General features: G+C 40.5%; 1 protein-coding gene across 1 annotated transcript in view; it reads left to right on the top strand.

Annotated features, from left to right (window-relative positions):
- LOC138763194 (trans-2,3-enoyl-CoA reductase-like) overlaps positions 1 to 12027 on the top strand; it is a 144630-nt gene extending 132603 nt beyond the window's left edge. The window contains exons 9-12 of the mRNA XM_069936978.1: positions 7918 to 7975; positions 8521 to 8606; positions 11535 to 11580; positions 11681 to 12027. Of these exons, the coding sequence (XP_069793079.1) occupies positions 7918 to 7975; positions 8521 to 8606; positions 11535 to 11580; positions 11681 to 11808 (318 nt within the window). The 3' untranslated portion in view covers positions 11809 to 12027. The remainder of the gene's footprint in view (positions 1 to 7917; positions 7976 to 8520; positions 8607 to 11534; positions 11581 to 11680) is intronic.
- The last annotated feature ends 2800 nt before the right edge of the window (positions 12028 to 14827 follow it).

Here is a 14827-nt window from a genome sequence, read left to right as displayed (position 1 = left end):
TAACTTAATTTTGAATGCTTACTGTAGCTTCACTAATAAATATTTTCATACAAATCCATCATTACGATGCAATGCTGTTAAAGCATCAGTCGCTCAGGTTTGAATCCAGCACTGTCTGTAAGGAGTTTGTATGTTCCTCCAGATGCTCTGATTTCCTACCACTATTCAATATGTACCAGGGGTTTTCGGTCATTTGGGTTGTCAATATGTGGGCAGCGGGATAATTAACCCCCTTGTGTTCACTCGTTTCCCTTCTCTGGGGGTTTTGTGTCGCTCTAAACTGCCACTTTGTGCTAGCCCATATTTTCTTACACTGTGTCTGTTTCTAGCCTCTGCTGGCCTCGTTTCTTCTCCAGTGGGTTTCTGTATCATTCATTAATTGACTGGGTCCGCTGTGGGGTTGTGTGGTGTTAGAGTTAGGGTTATTGGGGGTGTTTCTTGGTAAGGTTGGGTCTATGTTAGGGTGTCCCTGTAATTTGTCATGAGTGTGCTGGCCCAGGGAGTCTGTTGTGGGGATTGGCGTTGTTGTGGGGCTTCTATTTGGGTTGTTTTTGAATGGGGTTGAGTCTGGGTAAGGGTGCTTCTGTGATCCCTCATTGTGTGTTGTCCGGGGGAGTCTACCATGATCAGTGCCTGGCGGAGTTAGCTGGATGGACTTAAGGCCCATGTGGGATTAATTCTGGGTTATTTTGGGGGCGGGGGGTTAATTTAAAGGTTAAGTGTGGGTAAGGGTGCCTCTATGCTCTCTGGTTATGTCCTGGCCTAGAGAGTCTTTATCAGGCAGTGCCTGTTGAAGTTTGCTGTCAGGCCACAAGGACCTTGTGGGAACAGCCAAAATGAAGTGGTCCTGGAATTTAGCACTTCTCTTCCAAACAATGATTCTCCTTGGTGTTAACTTAATTTTGTATGCTTACTGTAGCTTTACTAATAAATATTTTCATACAAATCCATCTTTACGATGCAATGCTGTTAAAGCATCAGTGGCTCAGGTTTGAATCCAGCACTGTCTGTAAGGAGTTTGTATGTACCTCCAGATGCTCTGATTTCCTCCTACTGTTCAATACGTACTGAGGGTTTTTGGTCATTTGGGTGGGTCAGACTCCTGGGCCAGAAGGGCCTGTTGATGTGCTGTATGTCAAAATTTAAATTGTATTTCCATTGTCAATATAACCACTGTCTGCACAATCCTCTAGGTCGAGAGGCTGCTTTGTAAGTAGATCAAACACTGGCTATTTAGTAAGCTACTTGCACCTTGATCATCTTCTGTAGTTAATGATTCAAGAAGCTCTGCTGATTTCAAGCAGCTTTTTTCTCCTCAGTAAACGGTAAGAAGGAGCAGGGTACTGTCGTGGAATTTAGCAACTGCAAGCTCTGTGCTCCATGTGAATCTATTTTAAAAAAAAATTAAGCAGGTTACTTTTAATTTTTTACCACAAAAGACTGAAGTTGTGAAACTGATAGGTTTTTATTCACTATAGACTGGAACACCAACCAACCAACCTCATCAAATGATCATGGCAGGAAGTGTGGGGAGCATGCAAGGGGTTATGGGTAGGATCAGTCTCGGGAGGTGTGTCCAGCCAATCATGGTATGACAGTGGTTTACCACACCTTTACTCAGAGAGTGGTAGCCGTGTGGAATGATCTTCCGGGAGAAATAGTGGCGGCGGAGTCAATTGTATTATTTAAGAAAAGGTTGGACAGGTATATGGATGAGAAGAAGATGGAGGGTTATGGGCATTGTGCAGGGAGGTGGGACTAGAAAGGGGTGTTTGGTTCGGTGCGGACTAGAAGGGCCTAATGGCCTGTTTCCGTGCTGTAATTGTTATGTTATGTTATGTTTTCACTGTTTTCCATTGCAATGGGCAATTGCTAATAACATCAGTTAATAGTAGGAGGTGATATGTATTCCTTCTGCTTTTTAGAAAACCTCTTAATAACTCCAAGCTGTTGTTTGGTTTTAATGTTTCCAGTTTCTTTCCTTCCTGTTGCTAGATGCAAATCATCCCAACGAAAGGATGGGTTTCCTTTTTACTGACAATTTTGTCTTTAAGATAAAAAAAACAAAAAAAAACACTTGACTTGATGACCATTCTTCTATAGGGTGGTAGTGAATGGCATTAAAAAAAACACATCAGACTGATAGTAAGGAGAATGACCATAGAGAAGGGAAGGGAGAGGGAGGGAGAGGGAGGGAGAGGGAGGGAGAGGGAGGGAGAGGGAGGGGGAGGGAGGGAGAGTGTGGGAGAGAGGGAGGGAGGGAGAGGGAGGGAGAGGGAGGGAGAGGGAGGGAGAGGGAGGGAGGGAGAGGGAGGGAGAGAGAGGGAGGGAGAGGGAGGGAGGGGAGGGAGAGGGAGGGAGAGGGAGGGAGGGAGAGGGAGGGAGGGAGAGGGAGGGAGAGGGAGGGAGAGGGAGGGAGAGGGAGGGAGGGGGAGGGAGGGAGAGGGAGGGAGAGGGAGGGAGAGGGAGGGAGAGGGAGGGGGAGGGGAGGGAGGGAGGGGGAGGGAGGGGGAGGGAGGGAGGGGGAGGGAGGGGGACGGAGGGGGGAGGGGGAGGGAGGGAGGGGGAGGGAGAGGGAGGGGGAGGGAGGGAGGGGGAGGGGGATGGAGGGGGAGGGAGGGGGAGGGGGAGGGAGGGAGAGGGAGGGAGTACATGCAGTTAGGAGCAGTGCATTGGTTCATATGCAGAATTGCTTCAAGGGAAGGCAGAAGGCATTACTGCTGGTGTCCACCAGATATTTGTACTGGATTTTTATATTTGTCAGCCGATTAGGTGAAGTAATAAAGGGATTAAAATATATATTCATTTATGTTTATTTCTTAAATTTGTAATGTAGAATGAAGTTGGAGGAAGAAAGTTGGGCAAATTAAATGGACAGGCAAAACAGTGGTAGATAAAACACTGAGCAATGAAGCAGCAGCAATCATGTAGGACATGCTCTGTTCTTGCTGCTGCCATCAGGAAAGAGGTCTAGGTGCCATCAGACTCACACCACTATATTCAGGAACAGTTTGGGGCTGAGATCTTACCTTTGCTTATTCTCAATATGCTGGAATATGTGAATAGTCAGGGTATCAAGGTTTATGGGGAGAGGACAGGGGACTGGGGATGAGTTGAAGAATGATTAGCTCATGATGGAATAGTAGAAAGGACTTGATTGTCCCAATGGCCTACTTCTGCTTCTATATCTTCTGGAATATAATTAAGGAAGGAAGTTGTTTATGTAATTTTCTATGTTCTGATTGCAACTATTGAAGTGTAGAAAGCAGTCAACATTTTCATTTAAATACAAGACAAAGTGATTTGTACCAATGCATTCACATATTAGTAATAAGACCCCACATGCTAACTGACAAAGTTCCAAAAATAAATAAGATTTATGCAATCATTCTTGAGAAGGAACTCTTTAAAACTGATCATTAATTAGAGGGCTGCGGCTCTTACTGAGATCTTTAATTTTGTTTTAAATTAAATAAGTAAACTGAGGTTAAGTTTAATATGTAGATCACTTCCAGCATTGAAGCTTGCAAATGGTTGATTTGAAGTTATTTGACTCACTGCTCTGATGAGTTTCTTGAACGGTGAGTCCATTGAAATTCTCCATGTAGTCCAACGCTGACATTTTAGCTCTGATTGATGATTGCTCTCATTGAAGAAGGGAATGTTTCAATTTGTGAAAGGAAAGAATGATTAAAATCAACCCCCCCCACCCCCCCACAACAATATTGTGAAAAGAAAGAATGATTGAAATCAACCCCTGCCCCCGCAAGGGTGATAACTCTTGTGAACCAGGCAATTTAGCAACCTTTTTCTCTGCAAATATTCCTTGGGTGCAAATTTCTCCTAATAAAAGGAATGTAATATCAAGGTCCACATGATGGTTCAAACACTCTGAGTTCTACAGTATGAAAACAGGCTTTCAGTCCCACTTGTCCATGTCAACCAAGTGAGTCCAATTTGCCTGCATTTGGCACATATCTTTCTAAACCTTTCTATCCATGTACCTGTCTAAATGTCTTATGAATTTGCAATCATCCCTGTTTCTATTGCTTCCTCTGGCAGCTTGTTCTGTGTACCCACCACCCTCTGTGTAAAGAAGGTTCAGCTCTGGTCCCTTTTAAATCTCCCCTCACATTTTAAACTCATGTCCTCTGATTTTGGATTCCCCAACCTTGGGTAAAAAGACCATTACTACTTACCTTTTCTATACACTCATGATTTTATAAACCTCTGTAGAACCCCCCTAAATCTCCCATGCCTATCCAGCTTCTCCTTATCATTCAAGCCTGCCAGTCCTGACAACATTCTCATGAAACTTCTGTTTGCCCTTTTCAACTTAATTCTATCTTTCATCTAGCTGGGTGACCAAAATGAAAGTGCGGTCTCAACAACAACTTGCACAGTGGTAACATGATGTTCTGCTCCAGTGCCCAATGTCCTGACTGATATAGGCACACTAAACACCATCTTCACCACCCAGATTCTTTTACTTCCACCCCCCAAGTCTCTGTATCCTCAAGTCTCTTTGATCTAAATCACTCCCCACTGCCCTGATTTAACCTACCAAAGTGCCACACCTCACACTTGCTCAGGTTAAATTCCATCTGCTATTCCCTGGTCTATGTTCCAGAGATCATCTAGATCCTGTTGTAATCTTAGAAAACATCCTCACTGTCTATTAAGTGACCAAATTTGGTGTCATTTCCCAACTTACTAACAAAATAAAAATATAAGGAGCCTTCTCAGGAAATAACAAAAAAAAAATCAAAAATAAAAATGAAATTAATTTTGCAAAATTGATAACCCCAATCTGTGCTTCTTTATATTGAAAAACAGATTAATGATGAATGTTAAATAGATTTTTTTTCATGCAAAATCTCAGGCACTTCAACTGACTCTTTCAAGTTTTGTTTTGAAGTTTAAAATGCCAAAAAAAAACCAAGTTGAGTGGAAAGGGTTCTTCTGAGAATAGAGGAACTTGGAATCAGACTAGCATTGGCTTATTGGCAGTAGGCAAAGCTTGGGAATAAAGAGGGCCATTTTCTGGCTGGCTGCTGTTAGCTGGTGGGGTGCCGCAGAGGGCAGTGTTGGCTCTGCTAGTTTGCATGTTACACGTTAATGATTTAGATGATCTAATTGTTGGCTTTGAAGCAGAATTTGTGGATAATAGGAAGGTAGGTGGAGCAACAGGTTCTATTCAGGAAGCAGAGGGACTTGGACAGGTTGGGAGAATGGGCAAAGAAGTGGCAGATAGAATACACCATAGGGAATTTTATGGTCATGCATTTTGGTAGAAAGAATAAAGAAATAAACTATTTTCTAAATGTAGACTGAATTCAGAAAGCAGAGCCTGAGATTATGAGTAGGTAAGTTATTGGAAGGCTTTCTAAGAAATTTGATATACAATTATTTGGATAGCCAGAGACTAATTAGGTGCATTGTTTTGTGCATGGTAGGTCATGTTTAACTAATCTTATAAAGTTTTTTGAGGCAGTTACCAGGAAAGTTAACAAAGGAAAGGCTGTGGATGCTGTCTACATGGACTTTAGTAACACCTTTGAACAAAGTCCCACATGGAAGGTTAGTCAGGAAGATTCAGGCACTAAGTATTCATGGTGAAGTAGTGAACTGGATTTAGCAGTGGCAAGTTGGGAGAAGTCAGGTGGAAGGTTGCTTCTCAGATTGCAATACTGTGATTAATGTTGTGACTCAGGGATCGGTACTGAGACCAATGCTGTTTGTCATGTGTATCATTGATTTGGATGATAATGTGGTAAATTGCATCACCAAGTTTACAGATGACACAAAGATTGGAGGTGCTGTGGACAATGAAGATGGTCTTCAAAGCTTGTAGAGGGATCTGGACCAGCTGGTAAAATGCACTGAAAAATGGCAGATGGATTTTAATGCAGACAAGTGTGAAGTGTTGCATTTTACAAGGACAAACCAGGAAAGGACATACTCAGACATTGGTAGGGCACTGAGGAGTGATAGAACAGAGGGATCTGGGAATACAGATACATAGTTCCCTGTAAGTGTCATCACCATCACAGGTAGATATAGTTGTAAAGAGAGCTTTTGGCATATTGGCATTCATAAATCAAAGTATTGAGTATAGGAGTTGGGATGCTATGGTAAAGTTGTATAAGACATTGGTAAGGTCAAATTAGGAGTATTGTGTGCAGTTTTGGTCACCTAATCACAGCAAAGATATCAATAAGATAGAAAGAGTACAGAGAAGATTTATTAGGATGTTGTGTGGACTTCTGGAACTGAGATACATGGAACCGTTAAACAGGTTCTGACTTTATTCCCTGGAGCATAGAAGAATGAGGGGAGATCTAATAGAGGTATTTAAAATTATGAGGGTAATAGACAAAGTAAATATAGATAGGCTTTTTCAATTGAGGGTAGGTGAGATACAAACCAAAGGACATTGGTTCAGGGTGAAAGGGGAGAAGTTTAGGGGGAACATGAGGGGAAACTTCTTCACACACAGAGTGGTAGGAGTTTGGAATAAGTTGCCAGCTGAAGTGGTAAATGTGAGCTCAGTTTTAACATTTAAGAAGAATTTGGACAGGTACATGGATGGGAAAGGTATGGAGGGCTATTGACTGCTGCAGGTCAGTGGGACTAGGCAAAAAAAAAATGTTCAGCATGGACTAGAGGTGCCAATGTAGCCTGTTTCTGTGGTGTAATTGTTCTATGGTACTAAGAGACTTTGGAGTCCTAGAACAGGATTCCCTACAGGTTATCTTGCAGGTTGAGTCAGTAGTTATGATGACAAATGCAATTTGGCTTTCATTTCAATAAAAGTAGAATTTTAAAGCAAGGATGTAATGCTGAAGATCAGACTGTGAGCAGTTTTGGGTTCCATACTAAGGAAGGATGTGCTGGTGTTCAAGAGAATCCAGAGGAGATTCACAAGAATGATCCCAGGGATGAAGAACATTTAACGTCTCTGGGTGTGTACTCACTGAAGTTTGGAAGGATAAAGGAAGATTTCTTTGAAATTTAACTAAAATGCTGAATAGTGTGGATGTGCAGAAGATGTTTCCAGTAGTGGGAGAATCTAGAACCAGAGGGCACAGCCTCAGATTGAAGAATATCCCTTTGGAACAGAGATAATGAGAAATATCTTCAGCCACTGGTTGGTGAATTTGTTGCCACAAATGGCTCTGGAAGCCAAGTCACTGGGTATATTTAAAGTGGAGGTTGCCAGGTTGTTGATTAGTAAGGGTGTCAAAGGTTATAAAGAAAAGGCAGGAGAGGGGATTGAGGGGAAAAATACATCAGGAAGGTTTAGAATGATGGAGCAGAATTGATGGGCTGAATGACCTAAATTTACTCCTATGACTGATGCCCTTGTAGAATGGATTAGGTTTGTACCAGAATTTGAGCAATTGCATAGGAGTGCCAGGTGCTCTGCAAAAGTGTCTCTTCTGTGACGTGATTATTTATTTTTATGTATAAATTCATAAAGAAAGCAGTTGTGTGGCTTTTATGCATGAGATGTATTGAAGAGGCAAATGAACATTTATATTTTGGCTTTTGACACAAATTCCAGAAAAGACATATCAAGGCAAGTAGGGTGTGTTAAAAGCACAGTATTAAATCATTAATTTATTTCACTCTGAGCTTCCTTAGTCATGATGTAAAATGCATAAAATACAGATTTGAAAACTGTCTTCAAATTGCTTTTTGTTTTAGATTCAGCAGTTGTTCAAAAACCACAATGACAAATAGCAAATATCTTTTTTTCAAAAAACTCAAGACAAAATTTAATTCCATCCATCGGGCTAATTAAATGTTGTGCAAATATTCAAGATGGTTAATTCGATAAATGCATTGCATGCAGATTTATTCATTAGCTGATGACTTTTTCCAATCAAATATTAATTATGTTCTTGCTTTGAGGTGTGTGGAGCTGGAAACTATTTTACAAATGCTGCCATAATCCAGGAGCACAAAGTCGGTAGGTGCCATTGTATATCAGTGCCTTGCCATAATTTGTTAGCTGCAGCAAACTGCCTTTTCTTTTTTTTTTGTTGTAACACTGAGCACGATCAATTTGATGTGAAATGAGGGATTGTGAAATGACTTTAAGTTTCATCTGATAGCAGTCTTGCCTCTGAGTCCAAAGGTTGAGAGTTTCAAACACAAGGGGAAATAATTCATGCTGTAATTCCAATGGAGTATCTTTTGCTGCATTTATGATGTCTACATATTTCAAATGAGACATTAAACCATTGGCCCTCTCCTTTGGACTGTAACAGATCCCATTGACAGGATTCTAAAGCAGAGTCGGGAAACTGCCTAGTTTCCAGACTGATGTCAATTACTAAGCCAACATCCCTCACAGACACACTTTGGTTAGTATTGCATTTTGCGTGTGTATATCTATTACAGTGGTGTCGTACAATGCAAATGAAGATGCCTTTACTATCAAACACATTTAACCTTCAAATGCAAGCTATTTGGTGTGAAATTCAATGATAAATTTATTTTATTTCTCTTGAGGTGCAAAGAATAATATCATCAGACCAACGTACAATCCCTTCACATGGCTTTTCAAACTGGTCTCCTGCCCTAACTATACATATGAGGTAATGACACTTTTTTTTTTTAACTTCACTGTATCAAATCATCCATCTTGCTACAATTGACAGATCAGTGAATAATAGAACTTTACTCTGCAGAAGGAAGTCTTTGAACTGCTGTGACAGTGAAGAAAACTGACTTTCATGTTCTTGGTCCAGGCCTCAGGATATTACAGCTTTTCAAACACATGTGAAATCATTTGTTGGTGACACCAAGTCCTTCAGGCATTGACCACAGACCTCTCACTCTCTGGAGCAAAGAAGCTATTCAGCACCCTTGACTGACTAATCTTATAAGCAATCATGTCTGGTCTCATAGTTCAGTTGAGTTCTCAGACCACAACTCAATTATTGGTCATTGACTTCATCTTTGTAAGGGGAAAGAGGTCCTTTCTCCCCATTTCACTTTGGCCTATGATACAGTAGACATTTTACAAATATCCTTATGTATTTTTTTCATATTGGGAGAAATAATCTATATGCATCTTTAATAACCATAAAATTGTGTCCCCAATGGCAAAAGTCTGTAGATATTCATTCTGTTTTTATATAAAGTTCCTATCATTTTTTGCCTGCTTCCTCCTTTTTACTTCCCAAATATCACACACATGCTCTACTTTGCTCTTCAAAGCATGACTGATATTATTCTGCCATACACAACTTTCTTCCTTACTTAATACATACAATTGCTGTAGAAACTCAGCAGGTCTTGAAGTATTCCAAAGGAGGCAAAGATACAAAACCTACATTTTGGGGCTGAGCCCTTCGTCAAGGTAAGAGCAAAAGCTGTTTGGCAGTGCAGGAGACTATGGACAAACATGTCAGCATGGGAATGGGTTGAGGAGTGGAAATGGGTTTCCTTACTTAGTATCACTTGTAAACTTTTTCATTATTTTATTTAAACCTGAGTTACAGTTAAAGCTTCTAATGCAGAGCTGATCAAATCCTTGTGGATCCTATGGTAAACTGCACAGAGCCCAACAGGACTAGGGATAGATACACCATGAACAGCCTTACTTCCAGTTTGATCTGTTAAAGTATAAAACATTAAAGGCAGCAAGGATGGCTTTCAAAGCATGTAGAGGGATCTGGAGCAGTTGGAAAAATGGCAGATGAAATTAAGGTACACAGGTGTGAGGTGTTGCATTTTGGAAGAACAAACTAAAGTCAGTCATACATGGTAAATGGCAAGGCAATGAAGAGTGTGGTACAACAGAGGGATCTGGGAATACAGATACACGAGTCCCTCAAAGTGACATTACAGATAGATATGATCATAAAGAAACCTTTTGGCACATTGCCTTCATAAATCATAGTATTGCATATAAGTGTTGGGACATTATCGTAAAGTTGTACAAAGTATTGGTGAAGGCAAATATGGAGTATTATGTGCAGTTTTGGCAACCAAGTACAGGAAAGATATCAATAAAATTGAAAGAGTGCAGAGAAAATACACTAGGATGTTGCCAGGAATTGAGGAACTGATTACAAGGAAAGGTTAAATGGCTTAGATATTTATTTCCTGGAATGTAGAAGAATGAGGGAAGATTTGATAAAGATATACAAAATTAGGATGGGTATTGATAGAGAAAATGCAAGTAGGTTTTTTCCATTGAGGGTAGGTGAGACACAAACCAGAGGACATGGATTAAGGATGAAGGGGGAGAAATTTAGGGGGAATATTAGAGGGGATTTCTTTATAAAGAGAGTGGTGGGAGTGTGGAATGAACTGCCAGCTGAAGTGGTGAATGTGGTCTAAATTTTAACATTTTGGAAAAGTTTGAACAGGTAAATAGATGGGAGAGGTTTGGAGGGATATGGTCTAGGTGCATGCCAGTGGGACTAGGCAAAATAATAGTTTGGCACAGACTAGAAGGGCCGAGGGACCTGTATTATGTTTCTATGAAGTACAGTAATTGGACACAAAATATACGATCAATTCGATGGTCTCTTTCCCTTTGAACTCCTGATCCTTCCTCTGTCTCATTTGGGTCCAAGTCAGAACCGTTCAGTTCACATGCCAATTATATCAGGCAGGGCTGACAAAAAGATAGTGACTGCTCGAGCAAAAAATCAGCCTTTGTAAATACTCTGGAGGAAGGAATGGTGGGGATGCCATCATTTAATGGCTTTCTGCCTGTAGTGAACTGGGATTCACTAGAAGTGTCATGTACTGGTGGCTGGCCCCATCTCCCGGCTCCTCCCCCGGGAGCTCGTATATAACCATGGTTTCCCACCTGAACCTTGAACCCCTCTGACGCTTGTTCATGAACCCTAAATGTGTTTTGAGCTAATAAAAGTGTTAGTTTTCTGTCCAGGGCATGTGTGAGCTTTTATCTATGCTACACTGCCCATTTCAACCAAAATCCAGTGAGGTTTGATGGAAGCAGAATGTTGAGAACTAAGTTACTTTTTCTAATTATTCAGTCGAGAGGGAGATGTAGCTAGCATTTATTTTCCCTGAAATGAGAAGCAGGTTAAGAATTCAGCACTTTGATCCCAAATTAATAGGAGGATGAGAAGGTCAATTGGCCCATCAAGCCTACTCCATCATTCAATGTAATCATTACTAATCTTACCAAGACCTCAAATCCTCCTCTGCAACTATTCCACAGCCTTCTATTAATAAACGATCGAACATTAACCCACCTCCACTTTTAGATACTTCTGAAGATCTGTTCTCCAAACCTGTAGGCCAGAGAATTATCATACAGTCATGTTAGCCAGTCTAGGGTAAGATTGGGAAATGTCCTCATGAGGGCTTTAGTGCAGTTGTTTAGTTTTATTGACTATCCTGATGTCGGCTTCAGAATAATATTTCAGATTTCTTCCATTCCCTTCATTTCTGCTGTTGCACGCTGGTGGACCTTATGGATCAGAGCAAAGTGGATAATAATGGAAATCTAATTAATCTAGTTTCCTGATTTGTTGCAGATGGGAGCCTGGATTAGCTTCACCATTATGACCCAAACATTTCCAGGTACAGCATCAATAATGTTTATATTGCACTGAAGCACAGTTTCCTGCAGGAAGGTCATGCACGTGTCGCTAATGAGAACTTTATTTTCTTTAATTTTCAGTTGCTGTTTTTGCTCTGATGGTTTCGCTCCAGCTGATATTGTGGGCTCAGAGAAAACATCACAAATATCAGAAAGATTTAAAACATTACCCCAGCAACAGAACAGCTTTGATCCCATTCGTGCTCTGAGCTCCTGACATCAGGAACCCCTGAAGGTCGACTGTGGTGTCTCTTGTTATTGTGTAAGGGGGGAGTGGGATGGAATTGAGATTGTCTGTGAAACCATGGTGATGTAGACATCTGCAAAGACAAATGAAATAAAGTGCCAGAGATTGCTGAAAAGGTGATGAAAGTTAATGGTATTTGTCCTGATTAGTTCATAGGCACAGGTCTGGCCAGAAATCTGATTGTCCACCATTTCAAATAATCCATTATTAATCCTGTGTGAATGCCACAATATTATTGGCAACCTTCGATGGCATATTGTTAATTTGCTTGATTATCACTGTTAATAATATTTAATCTTGCCACATTTTTTGAGGCTGGTAATTAAAGGAATAATGGTGTTCCACTTGTCTTGATACAACCTCGATCAGACTGAGCTGCAAATGTCTCTGAGCAACAAGTAGCAAGTGTCCCTGTACGATTGTTTAAACCAGGGGTGGTTGAACAGCAGCTCATGAGCCATATGCGGCTCGCAACAGTAGTGTATATGCCGTTGTATAGGACAAACAGCAGAACTTCAAATTTTCACCTTAAATTTAGGGTAGTCCTATACAAATAGTCTAAAATTCTTACCTTGACAATGAAGTTGCAACTCCGCTGCATCTTCCTTCTGGCTCCAACGTAAACTTGCAAGTGCCCTGTTAGTTATTTGTGAAGTCTCCGCACTCCTCCACGGGATCCATCCGCCCGATCTCAGTGCTGTCGGCTCTGTACTGGCTTTAAATGGCCTGTCACAAGCCGACTGAGGTTTAATTTACAATATTCAAATAAAATTTACACCTTTAAATAATATTTTTTATTAAAATATTGTGATTTGCATTTAACAGCATCCACTGGCCAGCAGTAAGTGCCAGATTTTTTTTGGGGGGGGTGAATGCCTTTTTGTAAGGCATAACCAACATTTTAGGTGGAAATTCCAGGGTTGTCCTGTACATCATCGTCCTATACAACTGCATGTATTATTATAATAATTATTATATCTTCTTCCCCAGGGAGAGAAATAAAGTTTAAATTATCCTTCAGGAACTCTACACTACTTGTTGCTTGGAGCCAATGCAGCTCAATCTGATCAGGTTGTAACAGTACCAGGGTAACACTATTACTCCTTGAATTGCCAGCCTCAAAGAATGAAGCAAGATTAAATATTATTAGGGATAGGGATAGGGTTAGGAATTACCAGAGACAGATCATGGGTTGAGAGAGGAGAGAATGGGCCAGAGGATGATGTCATCAGCTCCCACGTAGAAGCTAACAAGAAGTTGGATGGTATCTCTGTGGCTCATGTGCAGATGAGAAAAAGATGAAGGGATTTGAAGTTGATGACTGGAGAATTTCAGAGGAAGTTTTCTGGTCACAGGAAGAGACCTATAGCATGTGAACCTCTGGTTAAAATTGAATGGTAATGAATGCAATTTTTCATCTGGTTAGTGGAAGAGAAAGTAGACAAGGATTGAGCAGTCAACTCAATCCAGAAACTGGTCATTTTTGGTACGACAAGGAATAGATTTACCATTGTTGCTGTCACATCGGACACTGATTTAGTCACCGGAAGTGGTGAAAATTTCTTAGGAGAGGTTCAAAAACACTCGGCACAAATTTGGAAAGCAGCAAAAGCTTCAAATAGCACAAATTGGCAATGAAGGGGCAGATTACAAATGTTTTTTTTTAAAGCAAGTGGGGTTTGTGTATGAGCCATGTACATAGAGATCTCTGTCTGAGCAACAAGAAATCAGACATTCCTCCATTTTTGATCTGAGCACAGAATTCCAAGCTGACAGCTATATAAATTATTGATGCAGTACTGCATTGTTGGAGTGGCAGTTTTTGGGTGAAACATTACACCGAGGCCTTGTCTATTTTCTCAGGTCGACGAGAAAGATTTCACATCATTATTTCAAAGGAGAAGTGTCTGAGGTGATAGTTATCTGTAAATCATCAATGCAAAAACTTCAAAAGTGATAGGCACATACAGCTGCGGTTTGTGACAAGATAAATTGACATTGATAATTATTGCAGTAATAACTTGTGACTTTGGGCAACAAATGTCTCAAAGTATTTTTTTCAGATGATGTAAAAGATGCGACACAAAAGCATCTTGTCATCTTCTTATCCTTCTCTCAGACAATCCAGCTCCTTGACACATTTGTGATCAAAAAATCCTGTCATTTTCTGAGATTCATCTGTGAACAGACTACAGACTATTACTACGTATATTCCAGTATCAATTTATTATGTCCATCACCTAGTGCCAATTCAGGAAGAGCTAATAAGCGGGTTAGAGCAGCTAAGGAATGAACACTTGTTTGGGTCAGTGAAAGATCAGTTACCATGACTCAAGGCAACACGCTGAAACAGTAATGTCTGAAAGGTTTCTTGGAGATGCCTATTTTTGCACCAGATTTGGTCACAATTTGGACAACGTCCAACGTCTGTGTCAAATGAGCTGAACCACAGAATAGCTGCACTTGAATGTAATGCTGTCAACTAACTGGTATAACTCAAAACCATCTGACAATAAAACATGAGAGCAAGAATTCATTCAGTTACTGCTGTGGGCCAACACACAAAATGTACATCAGGACTAGAACAGAAAAAAGCTGCAGATGCTCGCATTCTGGCAAAATACTTCACCAGCCAAGCAGCATCTAAGAGCAGAGGATATGAGTTAATATTTCAAAGTTCAAGGTTGAGATTTGTTGTCAGAGAACATACATGACATCACATACAACCCAGAGATTCTTTTTCCTGCGGGTCAGGCAGAATTTCTAATTATTTGTAACTGTAAACTGTACTCAAGAAAAAGATATGTGTACAAAAGAGAGAAATGTAAATAAAGAAGAAAATGTTATCAAACTGAATGTTCAATACAGAAAAAAATTGAATAATAAATATTGTGCAAAGTAAGAGTCCTTAAATGAGTCTCTGATTGAGTGTTATTTAGGAATCTGATAGCAACCTCCTTTGAAGAAGACCGCAGAGCCCA

The sequence above is a fragment of the Narcine bancroftii genome, chromosome 1 (genome assembly GCF_036971445.1).
Source record: "Narcine bancroftii isolate sNarBan1 chromosome 1, sNarBan1.hap1, whole genome shotgun sequence".
Lineage (NCBI taxonomy): Eukaryota > Metazoa > Chordata > Chondrichthyes > Torpediniformes > Narcinidae > Narcine > Narcine bancroftii.
The sequence above is the reverse complement of the archived record's forward strand: the minus strand, read 5'-3'. Positions and strand labels throughout refer to the sequence as shown.